Here is an 18,840-nt window from a genome sequence, read left to right as displayed (position 1 = left end):
CTTATCATGTAATATTACAAGCGTTGTGAAATAGGAAAAAAAAGGCATCCTTAAGGCATCACCAAGATAAGAACTACAGTGGTGAAATGGAACAATCTACCCTGTATTCTAACTTTTTGTATTCACATAATTTGTGTTTTTCAAAGTCTTCTGCAAGATAGGTGTCAGTCTTCCTCTTATCTCTCCCATGATCTGTCCCCCTCCCTTCCTAAACCTGTCCTTCCATGAGGCAGTATCACAATGCTGAGTCCTGAGAGTCAGTCAGGAGGCAAGCATTCTTCTTCCAGTTCACTTTGTGACCTTGATGAACACTTAGCTTCAGTGGGTGCTGTGTCCTCTCCTCAAGCGTGGGCATTGAAGCCTCATCTTTAATGATCCTTTCAGCTTACATTCTTGGATTTAAAATGGAAATATCACTGCCTAACAGATTTATTGTGAGCGGCAGCCAAACATATTGCAGCTGCTTTGTGTTACAGACTGAGTGTCTGTCATCCAAAATGTTTGGGACTGAAAGTGTTTTATAGTTTGAAATATTTGTTTACACAAATGAGATGTCTTAGGGATGGAACCCGAATCTAAACACAAAATTCATTTGTTTCATATGTACTTATACATAAAACCCGAAGATAACATTATGCAGGATTTTTAGTGCACTTGTGTTCTGACTGCCATCTGTCACATGAAGTTAAGTGTGGTATTTTCGGTATGTGGCATCAAGTTGGTGCTCAAAAAGGTTTAGATTTTGAAGCATTTGGAATTCCAGATTTTCAGATTAGAAATGTTCAACCTGAGGGAAAGTGGAAGAAAAAGATTTAAAATGTATCTGTACATGTACCAAATACCATAATGAATGTAAACATAGATTACAAATAAAAAATAATAGCACAATAATAATGAAAATGGGGAAAGGGGATTTACAGATGGAAGGGACAAGGCCAGTGAGGAGGGGAAGGGAATTAAAAAAGAAAGTGTATTGTGTACATGTACCTGCTCCCTAAGATAAATGTAAATGTCATGTACTGCCTACATGCACTAATAAACATTTAAAAAGAGTAAATAAAGGAAATGTTCAACGTGTGGCAGGGCTGGGAATGTAACTCAGTGGTGCAGTGCTTGCCTAGCATGCAAGAGGCCCTGGGTTTCATCCCCAGCATGGGATGGGAGGCTGGGAACTAGCCTTGTAGAAAATTGCTGTTGTAGGGGAAAGGCTTCTGCTCTTTGGGATGCTGCATATGGAGAATAGGTAAGAGGAGGGAAAATGTTCTCCAAGTATTTTGGAGTCTTCATCCTAAAGGGATCAACAATGAAGTGTACCTTTCAGAGTAATGAATGTCTTATGAGGTCTGGAAAGCCCTCTGGCCCTAGGAATGCTGGCGGGTGCAGCTCTGGATCCCTACAGGATCTCGTGGACACAGAGCTCTTGTCTTCACAGAGCATTCTGCTTCTGCCTCAGCAGGGCAGCTGTGTTATCATCCTTCTCATCTTAGTTTGATTGGTACTAAAACATTCTGTTTTATCATTTGGTCTGTTAGTGCAGTGGTTGGTATACTGGCAGACGTACATGAGGGTTCCAAGTCCTGAGGACCACATGAGGATAGGCCTCTCCCTATGTTGTAAGTGTCCTGACCCAAGCAGCTGGATACTCAGAGGGTGGTTCCTCCACTCTTTCAAGACCTGCCTTTGTAAAAGTGGAATGTGAGAGCTGGGCAGTCCTGTCAAGGCAGCTGCCAACCTGAAAGGAGGGAGTAGGGGAAGAAATGGTTAAATCCTGGGGCATCTGATAGCCTATGTCAGTGATGCTGAACCCTTTAGAGCTTTCAGTGATGACAAACAGCCTAAAGCTGTGGGACAGCTCGCCACTGCCCTGAGTCATTTTATCTGTAGGTTGGTGGAATTAAGGAAAGGCACCTGTCTGAAGATGTTGTTGTTGTTGACTTAACTTTATACAGATGGCTTATACTGAAGGACCATGCATGTAGTCACAAGGAGGCCCCCACCTGTTAATTATTCTTTAATTTGGGCACTCATTCCTTTTAGGAGTCCTTGTGTTACTAGTGTAATCATCCAACAATTTTTTGGGGGGCCGGGGAGATAGCTCAGAATAAGTGCTTACCTGGAAAGCACAAGGACCTGAATTCAATCCCTGGTTCCACCAAAAAAAAAAATTTATATATATATATATTTTTTTCTTCTTTCTTATGTTTTCTGCTAGCTCTTCAGTGATGTTCCTAAACTGAAGAATCAAACAAGCAAATTTTGCTAAACCAGTGTTGTACATTTTCTCAGAGGTTGCTACAGAAACAAAATCTTGAGCCCCATCCTATCAATGAAATGAAGAGCTTTAATAACAAGAGAAGAAAGGGCTACGGTGTTCCAGTCACAATAGGATTTTGTCTGATTCATGCCTTACTGGCAGCCTCAATGATGGCAGAGAGTCAGGTCTACTTAGCAGAAACCATTCAGCTTAAATGCCTTGTAACTGGAAGTGTGTTTTCGGCTTCTGAATGGTAAGATTAATTGCCTGCTCTGTGGGAGCGTTTTGAACAACTGCTGTGACCCCAGAAGCAGGAAGAGGGCCTTTCAGGTGCAGTCTTGATCTTTTGAGCTAAGAATATCTTCTGCAGCCTTAAGCTTTCAGCTAAATTTCATGTGGTTGTCCTATATGTTGATGTTCATGAAGACTCAATTTACGTGTAAATGCCTGGCAGATACCCTGTTGGTATCAGTCTGAGTCATAGCTCAGATTATCAGAGCCTGTTTTTGTCTTTCTGGATGTTATCAATAAGCTTAGTCATTTGAGTCCTGTGTTAGCATTCATGTGGCATTTTTTTGTTACGCATATATATTTATTTTCGTTTTCCTCCTTTAAAAAAAAAATGAAACTCTTTCTCTTTCCCTAGCAGATTCAAGCCCCTGTAAGACAACAGCCAAAGGTTCAGACAACCCCACCTCCTACCATCCAGGGGCAGAAAGTTGGATCTCTCACTCCTCCATCATCTCCCAAAACTCAGCGGGCTGGGCACAGGAGAATTCTCAGTGATGTGACACACAGCGCAGTCTTTGGGGTCCCTGCCAGCAAATCAACCCAGCTGCTCCAGGCAGCTGCAGCTGAGGCCAGTCTAAATAAGTCCAAGTATGTGGTGCTTCCCCTTTGTTCTTCTTACCTTGTGGGCATTATCTGCCCTGAGCTGTTACTGTGTAGTTCTTTGCATAAGAGTATATGTGTGTACATACATATGTAGTAGTGCATGTCTGTGTTTGTTGTTTTTGTTTTTTATCTTTTTGAGACAGGGTCTTGCTGTGCAGTTCAGGCTGGCCTTGAGCTCAATTTGTAGTTCAGGCTGGTCTCAAACTCGCAACAATCCTCCTGCTCAGCCTCCCGAGTACTGAGAATGCAGGCATGTACCACTAAGCCCAGCTGTATATCTGTGTTTGAAAGAAGCTATGCATTGTCTGCAGTGTGAAGCATGCATTTGCATGTATGCTGGACAGACCCTAAGAAATAACTTCCTAGTTGGCCCACTGTTTCTGTTGTCCAATCTGTTCCATGCTCTGCAGAGTATAGTATTTTCCAAATTCTCAATCTGTCCAAGCCTCTCCATGCTGAAAGTCTTTCATTTGCCCCTGTTGCTTATAGAATGATACCTGACCCCACTGATTACCTCAGCAAGGCCTCTTATTCACACGCATGGACTCACCGCTTTCCACCTTCACAAACCCTTGGCTTAACTTGTGCCCTCTCCTGGGACTGCTGTTCTCCTTGTCCCCCGAAGAAATGCTCATTTGTTCTTCAAGATCCACATCAGAAATAATCTTTTCTTTGACCTTTCATTTGATACATCATTTTATCTGATTTTTTTGGAGCAAGTATCACATTGCTTAATCATTAATTATTTGTATATCTGGCTGACATAGCCTGAGTTCTGTAAGATGAGGATTTTGTTTTAGTCATCCTTTTAAACACAGTGGTTGGCTTTGTGTCTGATACAAAGTAGATTTTGATAAGGGTTGATTAAGTGCAGTTTCACACCCTATATGCTAAAGTTGAAAAGTCATTAAGTAAAAAAAAAACAAAAAACAAAACTCTAGAAGAAAAATAATGCTATACAGAATGGTGGCAGCTGTCTTCATTTCTCCCTGTGCTGGTGGCTCTTGGTGCTGTGCATACTAGATCCTGAAGGATGAAAGGCTGCCTAAGCAGACCTTAGTCCCAGCCTTTCAGAAATCTGTTGTGGTAGGTGTTACCGTCACCACAGACCTAAAGCATGTTACTAAGGGTCCTAAGCCAAAGGGCCTTGCGGATGAGACTGGAAAAAGTAAGCCAGAGATTGAAGAAGTAGTGGAAGACATAGGAGTCATGAAAGAAAAGACTGTTTCACAGCATAGAAAAGGGAGTATGTGGAAACTTCAGTCATAGTGGAAAGACCTTTTGGGTAAGCACAGTGAAAAAATGATGTTTTGATGCAAATGAATTTGACCCTGGGACCAAGAGAAAGTAGTTTGGCCCTTTTTGTCTTGTCCAACTTTTATATGCGTTTTTATTTCATGGGGGTGGGAACCTACCTAGGTCTGCAACCACCACTCCATCAGGCTCTCCTCGGACCTCCCAACAAAACGTCTGTAATCCTTCAGAAGGTTCTACATGGAATCCCTTTGATGACGACAATTTCTCCAAGCTCACAGCTGAAGAACTGCTAAACAAGGACTTTGCCAAGCTAGGGGAAGGTGAGGAAGTCATTTTTTCCCCCTACTTTCCTATCTGCACATATTGCCTATACAGATTAATGCATTTCATTTTTATATGTACATAATATTTTATCATTTCTTCTCTCCCATCACCCTTCTTACCTCACCCTGCCCCCTAGTTTCACCTTTTGGAAGAAGTGGTTTCAAGTTGTATAGTATATTTTGAGCATATTCATCTGCTTTGTTAGGTGCCCCTGCACCCCTCTACATTCTCTTCCTCTTACCTAATAATACTCTTCCTTCTTTCCTGTCATCTTTTTTTAGATTCTGTGTACTAGGGAGAACATGCAGTATCTGTCTTTCTGGTCTGGTTTATTGATTCAACATGATGATCTCCAGATCCATCCCTTTTCCTCAGATGACAAAATTTTATTCTTTTTTTGTGGCTGAATAATACTCCATTGTGTATAGGTAAAATTTGTTCCTCTGTCCACCTACTTGTTCATAGGCGCTTGGGCTAGTTCCGTATCTTGTGTATTGCATATTGTGCCATAATAAACACATGTAGCCAGGTCTTAAGCCTTTGGGTACATAAAGGGGTGGTATAGCTGGATCAGATAGTAGCTCTCTTTTTAGGTTTTTGAGGAACCTCCACACTGATCACCATGATGACTGTACTGATTACTTTCCACCAGCAGTACTAGCAGGGTTACTTTTTCTTACACCCTTACCTACATCACCTGTATTCCTGATGCACCATTATAACTGGCATGAGGTAGAATCTAGTTTTAAGCAGCGTTTCCCACTCAAGTCTTTTTCTGTGATTCTTGGTTGTGAATTTTTTGTACTGAGGAATAGGCAGGGGTTAGAAAGAGGGGTGTGAACAGGATTGCTACCCCTGTTTTTTTCTGAGGTGCTGGGGCATGTAATATTGTTTTCCATCCTTTGACTTTCAGCCTATGAATTTCCTTATGAGTTAAGTATGTTTCTTGTATACAGCAGCTTGTTGGATTTTGTTTCCTAATCCATTGTGCCAGTCTGTTTCTTTTAATTGGTGAATGGAGTTCATTTATAGTGAGGTTAAACTCAACTACCTATGCTATAGGGTAATAATATCATTAAGCTTCTCTTCTGGAGGGTTAACAGCTTAAGCTTGCAGACCAAAAATTAAAGAAAAAGAAGGGCTACAAGGACAGCCGACATTTTGGGCATAGCCTTTCAAGGTCAGTAAGGACTCAGAAAATAGGAGAACCTGTACAGTAACATCCTGTAACTCAGTTGTATCCCAAATTTTCTGATCAAGATTTTGGGACCACAGAGGAAAGTGATCAATGATGTAGAGTATGCCTAAGAAGAGTCACATGGAGAGTCACATTCTCTCAAGCTTTCACAGAGAGCAAATTGGTCAAGCGGTGGACGTGACTTATCCACATGGCTGACACTGACAAAGGATCTACAAACTGAGGTACAGGGTTTCAGGTTAAATCCTGAGGTGATTTGACTGACCTTATGAGTTACAAAAGTTACATATCTTGTTTTATAGGTCTTGCTTTATCTTGGTCTTAACCATCCAGCAGAAAAGTATGAAAATGAAGTTTGAAAAGTAAAGCCATATTAATATGCTGAGCTTTAAAAGGCTCAAGTCAAAAACTTCGGACATTGACAGTCTTATGGAAAACCCACTACTCTTATGGACTATTGGACTATATTGGGATATTTTGCTGAATTCATGCACCTACAGTATTTAAATGACAATGGAATGCCCTTCTCTGACAAAACTAATCAAAAAGGGGATACAAATGAATGACCATTTTGTATCTGTATACTCAAAATAGTTAGGATAGATATACAGCTCCATTCTCTTAATTCAATGGAGAGGTTTGTTCTAATAGTGTTTGAGACAGGATATCAGGTCTTCATCTTGTACAATGAATAACTACTAAGAACAATATGCAATGTATTAATTATTGAAAATGTACTAGTAATCAGTTGTGAAACTGTCTCATTGCTATTTCTCAATAAAAATATTTTTAAAAAAAGAAAAGAAAGAAAGAGGGATGCACTTGTCACCTGTTGGCCTGGGCTTAACCCTCCAAGGTTTGGTTTCAAGGTGTGCATACAAGCCAGCTTTTATTCTTCTCAGAGTCTTTTCATCTTCAGGAAATGACCTGGTGTAAGAGGCAGCAAGGAGAGACACTTTTCCAAAAAAAGAATAATTATATTTATTTGGAGATAAAAATCGTATTACAGTGGAAATATATGTGCCATAAGAAATCATGAGCACGTCTAAGGAAGTTGAGGCAAGAGATGATTTTTTTGTTGTTGTTTTGTATTTTTAAGGGAAGGGTCTACAGGGTGTTTAAGGTCTCACTCCTAGATTAGACTCTTAATGATCTGCCTGTTTGTAGCCTCCCAAGAGCTGGGATTACAGATGTGCACCACCATGCCCAGTGTCAGTTGTCATATCAGCGTGCCCTAGGGAAGGGGCTGGCATGGTAGGCCCAGGAATTGAACTCCCGGACCCTACGCCTGCTTTCAGGCATTTTAATCCACTGAGCTATTTGGCCAGCCCTAAGTGAATATTATTAAATTTGAAATAAGAAATTACAGAAAATATTTTGAAACAGTAATCTTTTACTAGAAGTATTAATAACAAGGGTGACATCAGTCTGAACTTAAACAGGCAGATGCTGGACAGATGTCCTTGCAGGAATATTTTTTTGTGTGCAGTTGTGGTGACCTTGTGCAGTATTGTGGGTCTAGGAGTCTTTTGTTAACAGATATGTATATGTAATCTATGACTGAAACACTCTCCTGCAAAGCTTCCACTTTTTTTGTTGTTGTTAGAGTTGACACAAGTGACTCGATTTTACTTTATTTTATTTTTTATCGGCACATGTTTGCAGTACATAATGCTTAGATTCATTTTGGGGAGTTGGTGCATGTATGCAGCGCATCTTTCATCTCCTTCCCCCTTCCCCCCGCATCTCTTGTCCCCTTCCCTGTCTCCCCATAGAGAACATAAAACAGGGGTGCCTGGCCATAGCTCAGTTCTTTAAGTGGCTGCTTCCACAAAGCTGTGAGCCTCAGGTTGCTGTAGTTCGACTCCCACAACACTCCAGCCAGACAAACCATGCCTGAGGGCATTCAGAGCAAAAAAAAAAAAAAAAAGAACATAAAACAGGATAATGACATCAAGCTGGGTTGCTCTTTGGAGAGCTATGATGACCTCCTCTTCCTCACAATTGGGTTTCTTGTCCCAGAACATAGTGACTGTTTGTCCATAAGTGTGTGCCTTCACATGGATTCTGTATCTCTATGAACATAGTTCTGTGTTATTGTTGATTGACACAAGAGAGAGGTTTTGTAAACAGATAAAATTCTGGCTGGATGTGCTAGTGCATGGCTATTATCCCAAATTCTTGGGAGAGTGATGCAAAAGGGAAACTTGACAAGACCCTGTCTCAAAAGAAAATACTAAAAGTGGCTGGAGTGTGGCTCAGTGGTAGATTTCTTGCCTAGCATGAACAAGGCCCTGGTTTTAATGCCTAGTACTGCCAACTTATAGAGATACACTTTTCCCTTCAAAATTCACAATCTAATATGGAAGGCAAGACACACACACACACACACAACATACACTTCAGAGCAATAGATACATCTGGGAAAAATTCTCCAATATATAATTGGAAAGGAGTGTCCTCCATTTATTTAAGAAAATAAAATAAAGAAATGGTCAGAACCAGCTGAGTGATTTGAACTATTGATCTATCACAGTGGCTTTGGCTGTTATTTTATAGCAATGTTTTAAAAACCCATGAGGACATAGGGCTTGACTTTTTTTGGTAACTGACTTTTGCTGTTGTTTGTACCAGTTCTTGTTCTGGACCATAAACAGAAATACCTTCACGGATACTGGAAACTAGTGTTTTGTACCTATCTAGCCCTCCAGTTTTCTCTTGCTTTTAATAATTTCCTGCCTCTTCTTGCTGTCCATCTCTTTGGGCTTTCACATCACACTGCTGCCATGTAGCCTCCTTCTTGGTGTCGCACCACTGCCATTTCCACTGCTCCCTCTCCCCACTTCCCAACTACTTCCAACATGGAACACAGATCATCGCCACATTAGAGTTACATAAAGTAAGATTCCCGCTGAGGGCTGAAGACATTCTGACCTGAGGAGTACGCTTGAACTGTAAGGTTCTATGGTCTCTCATTTCTTTTTGTTTTCACTTCCTTACCTTAAAAATCTTAGTTATATATACATAACATAGCAGTTACCATTTTAACCATTTTTAAGCATCTAGTTCAGTAGTGCAGAGTTCACTGTTGCATGACCCTCTCCAGAGCTCTTCTCATCTTGTAAAAGTGACAGAAGTCTCTTGATCCTGAAGAGTTTTCTTCCTTTTCTTAGTTATTTCGGTGACTAAACAAGGACCCTCAAGTAGCTGAGGTGTTGCAGTAAGAGTCTAGTCTAGAAGGCAGGCCAAGGTTGCCCTGCCCCCTGTCGTGTGTGAGCCTCTCAGGATTCTAGTAGAATGAACCGCGTAGCATTGCTTTGTCCTTTCAGGCAAACATCCTGACAAGCTTGGCGGCTCAGCAGAGAGTTTGATCCCAGGCTTCCTGTCGACCCAGAGTGATACTTTTGCCACTTCTTCATTTTCTGCTGGAACTGGTGAGTATGGAGCATACGTGAGACACTAGAGACTCACTCTTCTCACTGCACATCTTTATTGTCCACAGGTAGCACTGGCTCTCCAGGGAACACTCATCCTGGGCTCTAACTCCTCCTTTTCCTCTTTCAGCAGTTGTCAATCAAAAAGGAATAGAGGAAGAGCCAGGATCACTTTCAGTGAAAGTGGTGGGAATGATCTGGCAGTAATGTGCAGGGCTTCTTCTCACTAGTCCAGGGCATGGCATAAGGACTATTGCTAAATTTGAGGCACAACACTCTGGTGATCGCTTGTCAATGCACAGGTTCTTTAAGATAACTTCTGGAATTCTAAGAATTAGATTTTCTGTCTGATAGCAGAGACCCTAAACTATGTTTATGTGTATGTTTGCTTTGGGGATGAGGAAGGTATTTTTAATGGGTTGGGTTTTTTAATTATAGAAGCAATAAATAAGACTATTTCCCCTTTATTAATTATATACTTTGTTACAAATTCTACATGTGTATCATATAAAAGTATATTATAGGGAAGAAAGTTAAAATCTCCCATTGGCTCACCACCAAGAGATAGCACAGGGTTACCATCTTGATGTCTGTGAGGCATTAACATGCTCATGACAGGGCCATAATCTGTGTACCTTGCTGCTGGGAAGCTCTGATTTGAACTCCGTTGTCTGATGCTACATAGCCCACTGGGATGCTCATGCCTTCATGCATGTGCACTGTTGGTTCGAGGCAGTGGGAACATACTAACGTTTTTTAGGATCGCAGGTACCTTTATGAATCTGATGAAAGTTATATCTCAGCAAAATGCGTATGCGTATGTACAATTTTAAGCCTTACCTAAGACTCTGAGATACATATATATTTTTCATATTTTATTTTATTTCTGTACCAGGGAGTATATTCATATTTTAAAATTTAGTTTTTTCACTTAATAAATCTGTCACATTTCCCCTAATCATTAAAAAAGCTCTGAAATGTTACTTTTCAACTATCTGCATTACAACTGGACATGATGGCCATGCCTATAGTCCTAGCATTCAGGAGGCTGAGGCAGGAGAATTACTGTGAGTTCAAGGCCACCCTGGGCTACCTAGTGAATTCAGTCAACACAAGCCTGAACTACCAAACACTAAACATTTTTTTAAAATAAAATATCTGCATTAAGCTTTTTTATGTAATAGCTATTAAAATACTTAAATGATTTTAAATCACTCATTACTTAAAATGTTATCCTTTAGTGTTTTCAACAGATGACCATTTTTCTTACTAATTTTTAGGAGCTTTACTTATGTATTGGAAACATCTTCCTCAGTCTGCCATTTGTATTGAGCATGAGCTCTTCTTATCCTGACAGCCCTTGAAATTAGTTTATGATTCCCCACATTATTACTGTGGGCACAGAGGCACAGAGCCTCTTTCCCAGGGTTACCTGTGGGCCCTGCCCATTAGCACAGTTGTTTAAGTGCCTGCCTAAGAAAAGCAGTCAATCTCAGGATGCTATGGTTCGATCCCCAGATCCTCATGCCTAACCAGACTTGCCCTTAAGGCATCCTGAGCTTGCTAAAGGAAAAAAAAAAAATCCAGGGTTACCTGCTAGTGCAGGGGAGAGATGAATTTCTCAGGTTTTCATAAGGCAAATTTAGTAAATTTTTTTCTAGAAAATTGTCTATAGTTTTATGGTTTTAAAATTTATCGGGGTTTGCAACTTGCTCAGTCACACAGGGACAGATCAGGCCCGAAAAGAGAATGGCAGCTGTGGGCAGCCTACGTAGCTTGCTACCGCAGAGCATTGTGAAGGCAGCTGCATCCAGACCCCGATGCCTGTATACTTCCAAAAGCTGGGCAGACAGCAGCAGGGCTGCACTCACTCGCCTGCACCGCCAGGCCTATACATGCCTCTACCCAGTGCTTCTTGTCAAGCAGGACGGCTCCACCATTCACATCCGCTACCGGGAGCCAAGGCGCATATTGGCAATGCCCCTGGACCTGGACACCCTGTCCCCTGAGGAGCGCCGGGCCAGGCTCCGGAAACGAGAGGCCCAGCTCCAACACAAGAAAGAGGAGGAGCCAGAGCTCACTGATGACTTTGATGCCGAGCGATACAGACAGTTTTGGGCCAGGACCAAGAAGTAACTGTGGCTTGAAGTTGCTTTAGGGACGTTGTGTAGACAGAGGGAGATCTCCTGTAAATGATATATTCCTGCCGTCACCAAAAAAAAAAAATTATCTTTATTTATTTATTTTTGTATTTTAGGGAAGGGTCTACAGGGTGTTCAGGGTCTCACTACTAGATCGGACTCGTAGTGATCCGCCTGTTTACAGCCTCCCAAGTGCTGGGGTTACAGGCACACGCCACCACACCCAGTCTCAATTGCTGTCTCAGTTTGCCCCAGGGGTGGGGCCCAGCATAGCAGGCCCAGGGATCAAACCCCAGGCCCTACACCTGCTTGCAGGTGCTTTATTCTGCTGAGCTATTTGGCCGGCCCCTTTAAATTTAAAAAGAACATTGTATGTTAAACTTTTATAGTATTTTCTTTGTATATCAATTTTGATCATATGGATTGCATGTTTCTTGGTACCTAGCTAAAGATTTACTACTTTGTAAGTCTTAGATTTATAAAAATAAATCTTAGATTTATAAAATCTACAGATTGGTGGTTGCAGAGGTTTTCATTGGTCACATGCCCTTGGGCATGTGGTGCAAAGGTAGCAAACATGTGGCAGGACAAAACTGCTCACTTGGCCAGGGCACAGAAGAGAGAGGAAGAGGAAGAGACCAGGGCCCCACTGTCCTCACTGAGGGCACAGCCCGGATGCCAGAGTCTCTCTCACTAAGGCCACCTCTCAAAGGTCCTGATACTTCCCAATGGTGCCGGAGCTCCTAATATATGGGCATTGGTGGACGTCTGAGATCCAGACTGCAGCAGTGACATGTAAAAGCCGAGCAGTCTGGGTAGCAGTGTGAGCGTTGGTGATACTGCACTGCTGTAGTATGAGGTGTCTTTTAGGGGGGCAGCTTTATTGGGGTTCACTCTTTAGATGCTGTAATTCTCTAATTTGTTCAAATAAAGCATTCTAAAACAACTGTAAAAGGGATTGGGGCTGGGGAGATGGCTCAGTGGAATAAGCATTTCCCTGGCAAGCACAAGGGCCTGAGTTCAATCCCCGGTTTCGCCAAAAAAAAAAAAAAAAAAAAGGGATTTATAGTCTCAACTATAAATTGAGATTTAATGAGCACACTGAATGCTGAAGTGCAATATAAAGGATGATAAGATGGAAGTAAAGAGTTCTGGGTTCTGATCCTAGCTCTGCTGGTGGACCACTGGCTAATCTCTTAATTTGAGGGCCTTGTTTTCTTTTCTAGAAGATAAGAAAATTGTATACAAGATTCTAAGACCTCTTCAAGCTCTTATATTCCTTAGGGAGTGCATATTCCTGTAAATCTGTAGTTTACTAAATGAAAAATAGATTTAGTCCAGAGTTTAAGGCTTATCTAACTCCACAATAGACAAGAAGTCTATTTCTGCCTCTTCCCATGTGTTTGTTTGTCTAATACTATGATAGACATTATGGTAATACAATAAGATGTAGTCCCTAATGCACCCTGAGGGGTTAATGGGTACATAGAAGTGGTTATACACATGTGCTGGTGTTTACATGCCAAAATGTGTAATATGGATGGTAATTCCTGGAGGAATTCTGAAAGAAATGCCTGTGTTCTGCAGTGTCTAAGGAAGAAATAGGTCACACATACGAATATCCTGGTTTGATCATTCATTGCATCTCATCGTATGTTACAAGGACCACATTGTACAGCTCAGATATTCTGCTCTTTCACTGAGTTGTTTCCACTTTCTCCCTTTATCTATCTCTAAGTTTGGATTCACTCTATCATTTAAGCTGTTGGGTTAATAGATGGGAAATTCCTCTGGATTTACTTGATGACCTTTGACTTTCTCATTTTTCTCTCCTGGCCCTCTTTTCCCTCGAACCAACTCCAGCTGAAAAAAGGAAGGGTGGGCAGACTGTGGATTCTGGCATCCCACTTCTAAGTGTGTCTGATCCTTTCATTCCTCTTCAGGTACCTGATGCACCAGGTAGGTAAATAGAACTGATAGAAGGTCAAGCAACTTGATTTTTATGTCCCATACCTCCTGGCTGCTGGGATTGCAGATGTATGTTACCATACCTGGCTTACATATTTTTATATTGTATGTCTAAAAAGCACAAACTTACCTGCAAAGTACCATCTACCTCTTAGCAAAGAAAATAAAGTCAGTTAAGGTTATGTACTGTGTCATAGCAGTGTTGTTTTCATTCTTAGTCGTATTTATGGCAATGAGGACCTGTATATCAGAAAGAACATGAATACAATGTGATTATGATGTAGTATGGAACCTATAAAGATATAATAAAAGTAACAATATACGTAGTGGAGATAGTGTTATAATGGGATTGTGGGTAACTTCTGTGCAGTTCCTATTTTTATAAGGTGTTTTTACATAATAAAAATACACTAGTAATGTTCTGCCACTTCTGAAAACCTTCTGAGCCAGATCCTTTATCAGTGAAGTAAGTTGGACTATAGGAGTTCACATATTCCTCTCTATTTGCCATATTCTCTAATTTTTAAGGAGATAGTTTGAAAGGTTAAGAAATGGCTATCCTGTTCTGATAGAAGCAGCTTTTGAAATAATTGTGTGTTTCTGTTTGGAATTCATGACAGCCAAATATTCCCTTTCTGCTCCCCTTGTCTTCCTCCCTATACTGTACTATTTGGGGGTAGCGTAGTGGTGAGGAATTAAAATCTCTCTCTCTTTCTTTCTTTCTTTCTTTCTTTCTTTCTTTCTTTCTTTTTTTTTTTTTTTGCCAAACTAGGGATTGAACTCAGGCTATTGTGCTTGCCAGGGAAGCACTTATTCTACTGAGCCATCTCCCCAGCCTCAAGTCTCCATTTCTGATAAAACAAATTAATCCAACTCCATAAAAGCAGCAGTGGGTCATTTCGCTTCATTTTTCCTTTTTTCTCATCCTTTCTCATTCTTACCATTTTGAAATCTTGCCCTTGAATGGATAGGTGTTTCTTCTCTTCCAAAATGCTAATGGCATTTGATTGTTCGCTTCGTGATTGGAAGTGATTGGTTGATGTTTGTATCTTTCATTTACTAAGACAAGCTACAGCTTTTGTATCTTTAGGGAGTTTGTTTACTCTTCTAAGGGAAAGTTAACAGTTACCTTGATCAGATTGTAGCATGTAACTTCATTCCTTCCTAGACCTGGGTGTAGCTCAGAAAGTATCTGAAATCACCAAGGAATGATTCAGTAGAGGCTAGCTAAAGAGAAGAAAGAAATCAAGCAGAGACCTTTTCTCTGTTATAACCTTAGATGTGCCTGGCTGTACCTAAAATGGCAGTTGCGAGCAGGTTGGAAAGGTGTGCAGTCTGAAGTTGTGCCGGACCACTGGCCTCTTTTCCTCCCTGCTGTAGAATCGGACAAGGCAAAGGGGCTGTGGAGCATTGTCTCTTTGACACCACCTTGCTTTGATGTGGCCAAGATAACCTTCAGGCTTCAGAGAGGCTGTGGGCCAGGTGCAGGTGTCACAGGAGACCTTTAGATCAGCCCCTTTGGGGCTAGGGACACATGTGTCATAGCTTTTGAGATTGCTCCAGGTTGTAGAGACAAATCTGAGGCATCTGAACCAGCTAGCTGCCATCCTGCCCTCTTGCTTTCATCTTTCCTGTCTGCTGGTCTGCCTTCTCTCATTCTAGAGAATTCCTACAGAGTGGTATTGGTGTGCCCTTAATACCAAAGGGACAGTGAGATAGTTCAATGGACTAAGTGCCTGCTTAGGCAAGCGCAGGGACTGGGGTTTGATTCCTGGCTGCCACTGGGCGCGCTGAGCTGTACACTGAGTCCCAGCATCGTGGTGTGCATCTGTAACCTTGGTGCTGGGGAGGCTGAAAACAGGAGGATCACAAGTCTGAGCTGCATAGTGAGACCCTATGCCAAATACATTAAAAAAAAAAAAAAAAAAAGACAATCACTCTTGGATTTTGATGGAAAAGTCTATTAAAATGGGATATTTTAACAGAGAATTCTATGAATTCTTTGTAATGTCAGACTAGACCCGTCTGCTGAAAACATAAACCAGACATATAACTCCTTTGTATTCCAGTGAATTCCCATATCACAGAACATAACACCTCCTCCTCCTCTTCCTTCCTCCTCCTCTTCCTCGTCCTCTTCCTCCTCTTCTTCTTTGTCTTCATCTTTGTATTCATCTTTGTCTTTTTTGAGACAGGGTCTCATTGTGTGTTCAGGCTGGCCTTGAGCTCCCTTTGTAGCCTAGGCTGTTCTCGAACTCAAAACAATCATCCTTCTCAGCCTCCCAAATACTGGGATTACAGGTGTGTGCCACCACGCCTGGCTTAGAGCCTACACTTCTTGCTGTGCTGTACAAGGCCTGAACTATTGTGGCCCTTGGCTGTCCCTCCAACGTCATCCCATGGCACTCTTCCTCTGAGTCTTGTCTTTTCTCCAGCAGGTTAGGCTCATTCCTACCTGAGAGCTTTTACACTTGTTGGTATTCTGCCTGACAGGACTCTCCTTCAGCTCTATACCTTTGTCATTTGACATTTGAGTCTCAGCTTAATTAAATACTGTCTTTCCAGAAGAGAGGCCTAAGGTGGACCCACAGGACCCACTCTCAGTGGTGCCTTCTGTGTTTTGTCTTCACAGCATTCATCAAGCCATAGTGTGGTTTTATGTGTTTACTGTCTTTGCTCAGTCAGTGACCCCCAGGGAGGGGTCTTGTCTATTTCACTCACCACTGCATTGCCACTATCAATCTAGCTGGACACAGTTGGCACTCTGAATATGTGCAGATCGGATGGATGAATGGAGTAAAACCTGAGGTGAGAGCCTTTTGATGGCCCCAGTCACTTTAATTTCTGTCCCCATCTCCCGGACTTCAGACTGGCACCATAGTATTCTAACTGCCTGTGCCAACCTCTGGTCAGACCACTCACCTACTCTCCAGGTGAATCAAGGAAGCCACAGCCTTCATTGTCACTTAGCTGCCATACCCTGGGCTGATAGAAAAAGTAGCTAGGCTCAGCAGACCCTGCAGCTCTGTCCTTTCATGGTGCCCTACACCCAGCTGAGGGTGGCATAGTGCTGCTGTGTCTTTGATGCTTTTATTTACTTCAATGTTCAGCCTCTGGTATGTTTGGTTTCCCTTTATTAAGGTCTCTACATGCAGCTGGGCACGATGGCTCACACCTGTAAACCCAGTACTCTAGGAAGCTAAGGCAGGAGGATCAGCAAGTTCAAGCCCAGCCTGGGCAACTTAGTGATTTAGCAGGACCCTGTCTCAAAATGAGAAATAGAGAAATGTAGCTCAGTGCCAAGGCCCCTCAAGCCTCAGTACCATCCCCCAACAGAAGAAAATTCCTGCTCCCCTCTTAGCATCTTGAAATGGGAAGTAAGGAAAGGGCTTATGGTTCAGTGTCTGTAGGGTCCAGTGTCTGTTTTCCTATCCTTTTTTTTTTTTTTAATTTTTATTTATTTATTTTTATTTATTACATTTATTTATTGTGTGTGTGTGTGGCCAGCTCAGCCTACCAGGGGACGGGTCTGGCTGGCATGTGGTGCTGGGGATCGAACCGCGGTCCCTGTGCTTTGCCAAGCTTGTTTCAAGTAGGTGCTTTAGACCACTGAGCCATCTCTCCAGCCCCTGTTTTCCCATCCTTTTGCCTTTGCTTCTGCAGCTTTTGCTTTTCTAGCCCACCTTGAATGCCAGCCAGGTTTCCTGGTTTATTTTGTGTACATGCTCATCTTGCACACTCAACCATCACAATGATAAGAATCGTGGAGTCTTAGCGTCCAAGAGCAACAGTCAAGCGACTGTTTGCATCTTTGTGTAACTTCCTTTGATCTTACAGCTCCTCCTGAGTGATAGATGGTGGATGGACCAAATAACAGATAGTATCTTTACTTTCTGGTGAGGAGGTGAGGCCTCAGTGCTCTTCTTCTGCCCTGCTCTGCATCACCTTTCCATTGCCCTCAGCCCCTCAGCCCCTCAGCCCCTTGGTCACAGGTTATTTTCCCCTGGGGTACATCCCAGATCATCAGAGCCTTTGATCAGAGAGCTCAGCTTAGGGTTTAGGGAAATGATGTATAAATATGGATTTGAACTTAAAAGGCATGGGCCTTAATAAGTAGGATAGCTACATGGTTTTGGTCAAATCATTTAAATTCTTATGCCCTTATCCTAAAATTGGTAATATTAAAAACTAATCATGTGGAGTAGGCATGAGGTTCAGATAAAATAATGTATTTGAAATTTCTTTGTAAACTTTAAATTACTATAAAGATGGGAAATGGGGAATGCTGTTACACCTTTAATTTTGGGTCCTTATGTTCAATGGGGCAGTCCTACTTATTTTTCTTTTCTTTTTCTTTTTTCTTTCTTTTTTTTTTTTTTTTTTTTTTGCTACTAAGGATTGAACTCAGGACCTTGCACTTGCCAGGCAAGCACTTATTGTACTGAGCTATCTCCCCAGCCCAAACAGTATCTTTTTTTTTTTTTTTTGCACTGTACTGGGGATCGAACTCAGGACCTTGTACTTGCCAGACAGGTGCTTATACTGCTGAGCTATATCTTTAGCCCTTCTGCTAATTTTTCTTGTTAAGTTTACTTTCCTAATGTTTAGCTTTTACACAGCTAAGAACCTTTAAAATAGATTTATTGCATACAGGGACTGTCAAACCTCTGGGTAAAAAGGCATTAGATAATTGTGATTTGTTTCTTTTAATGACCATTTTTATTTTCTAAATAACAGTTGGGAGGGAGTCTACAATATTAAAATCACAACAGTGACCATTTGTATGTTTCCATCACTATCAAATGGAACATGATGGTGAATCTCAGACTATGCTGACTGTTCCTGGATTTTGCCTTCTACGTGCACTAGAGCCAGAGAAGCTATCGGTGGCCCAAAGTTTTAATGTATGATAGAAAAGTGAATATTTTTCTCTGAAAACTTGGTAAAAAGTATTGTTTAATCAATTATTTTAAAATTACTGTTTTAAAATAAAATATATTCTAATCATTTATTTTTAAAATTTAAATAAAATTTATACTATTTTGGCCACTTTAAGTATAGAGGTTAGTGGCAATGATCATGACGCTGTAGCCACACAACTTTTTCATCTTGCAAAATCGAAATGCCAAATCTGTTAAACAATAATTCTTTATTTCTTCCTGCTCTAAGCCCCTGGCCACCACCATGCCACTTTCTGTTTTTATGAATTTGACCACTTTAGGTACCTCATATAAGGAGAATGATGTGGTATTTGTCCTTTTAAGACTGGCTCATTCCATGTAGCTTAATCAGGATTCACCCATTTTGTGTGTGTCAGAATGCCCTTCCTTTTTAAGGTTCAGTTATATTCCATTGCCTGTATGTACCACA

The 18,840-nt window shown here is 41.4% G+C and overlaps 1 protein-coding gene and 1 pseudogene across 10 annotated transcripts in view; both read left to right on the top strand.

Annotated features, from left to right (window-relative positions):
* The window catches only part of Aak1 (AP2 associated kinase 1), a 188,248-nt gene that overhangs the window by 140,000 nt on the left and 29,408 nt on the right, over positions 1 to 18,840 (top strand). For 7 of the 10 annotated variants that reach the window (XM_023718385.1, XM_023718384.1, XM_023718383.1 and 4 more), the window contains 4 exons: positions 2,901 to 3,133; positions 4,568 to 4,725; positions 9,257 to 9,361; positions 13,366 to 13,461. In XM_023718385.1, coding sequence (XP_023574153.1) covers positions 2,901 to 3,133; positions 4,568 to 4,725; positions 9,257 to 9,361; positions 13,366 to 13,461 — 592 coding nt within the window. The remainder of the gene's footprint in view (positions 1 to 2,900; positions 3,134 to 4,567; positions 4,726 to 9,256; positions 9,362 to 13,365; positions 13,462 to 18,840) is intronic. The other 3 variants (XM_023718381.1, XM_023718388.1, XM_023718386.1) reach the window with 2 other exon arrangements.
* On the top strand, positions 11,066 to 11,537 carry LOC101575968 (annotated as a pseudogene).

The sequence above is a fragment of the Octodon degus genome, unplaced genomic scaffold (assembly GCF_000260255.1).
Source record: "Octodon degus isolate 3935 unplaced genomic scaffold, OctDeg1.0 scaffold00058, whole genome shotgun sequence".
Lineage (NCBI taxonomy): Eukaryota > Metazoa > Chordata > Mammalia > Rodentia > Octodontidae > Octodon > Octodon degus.
This window is presented reverse-complemented; position numbering and strand designations above follow the sequence as displayed.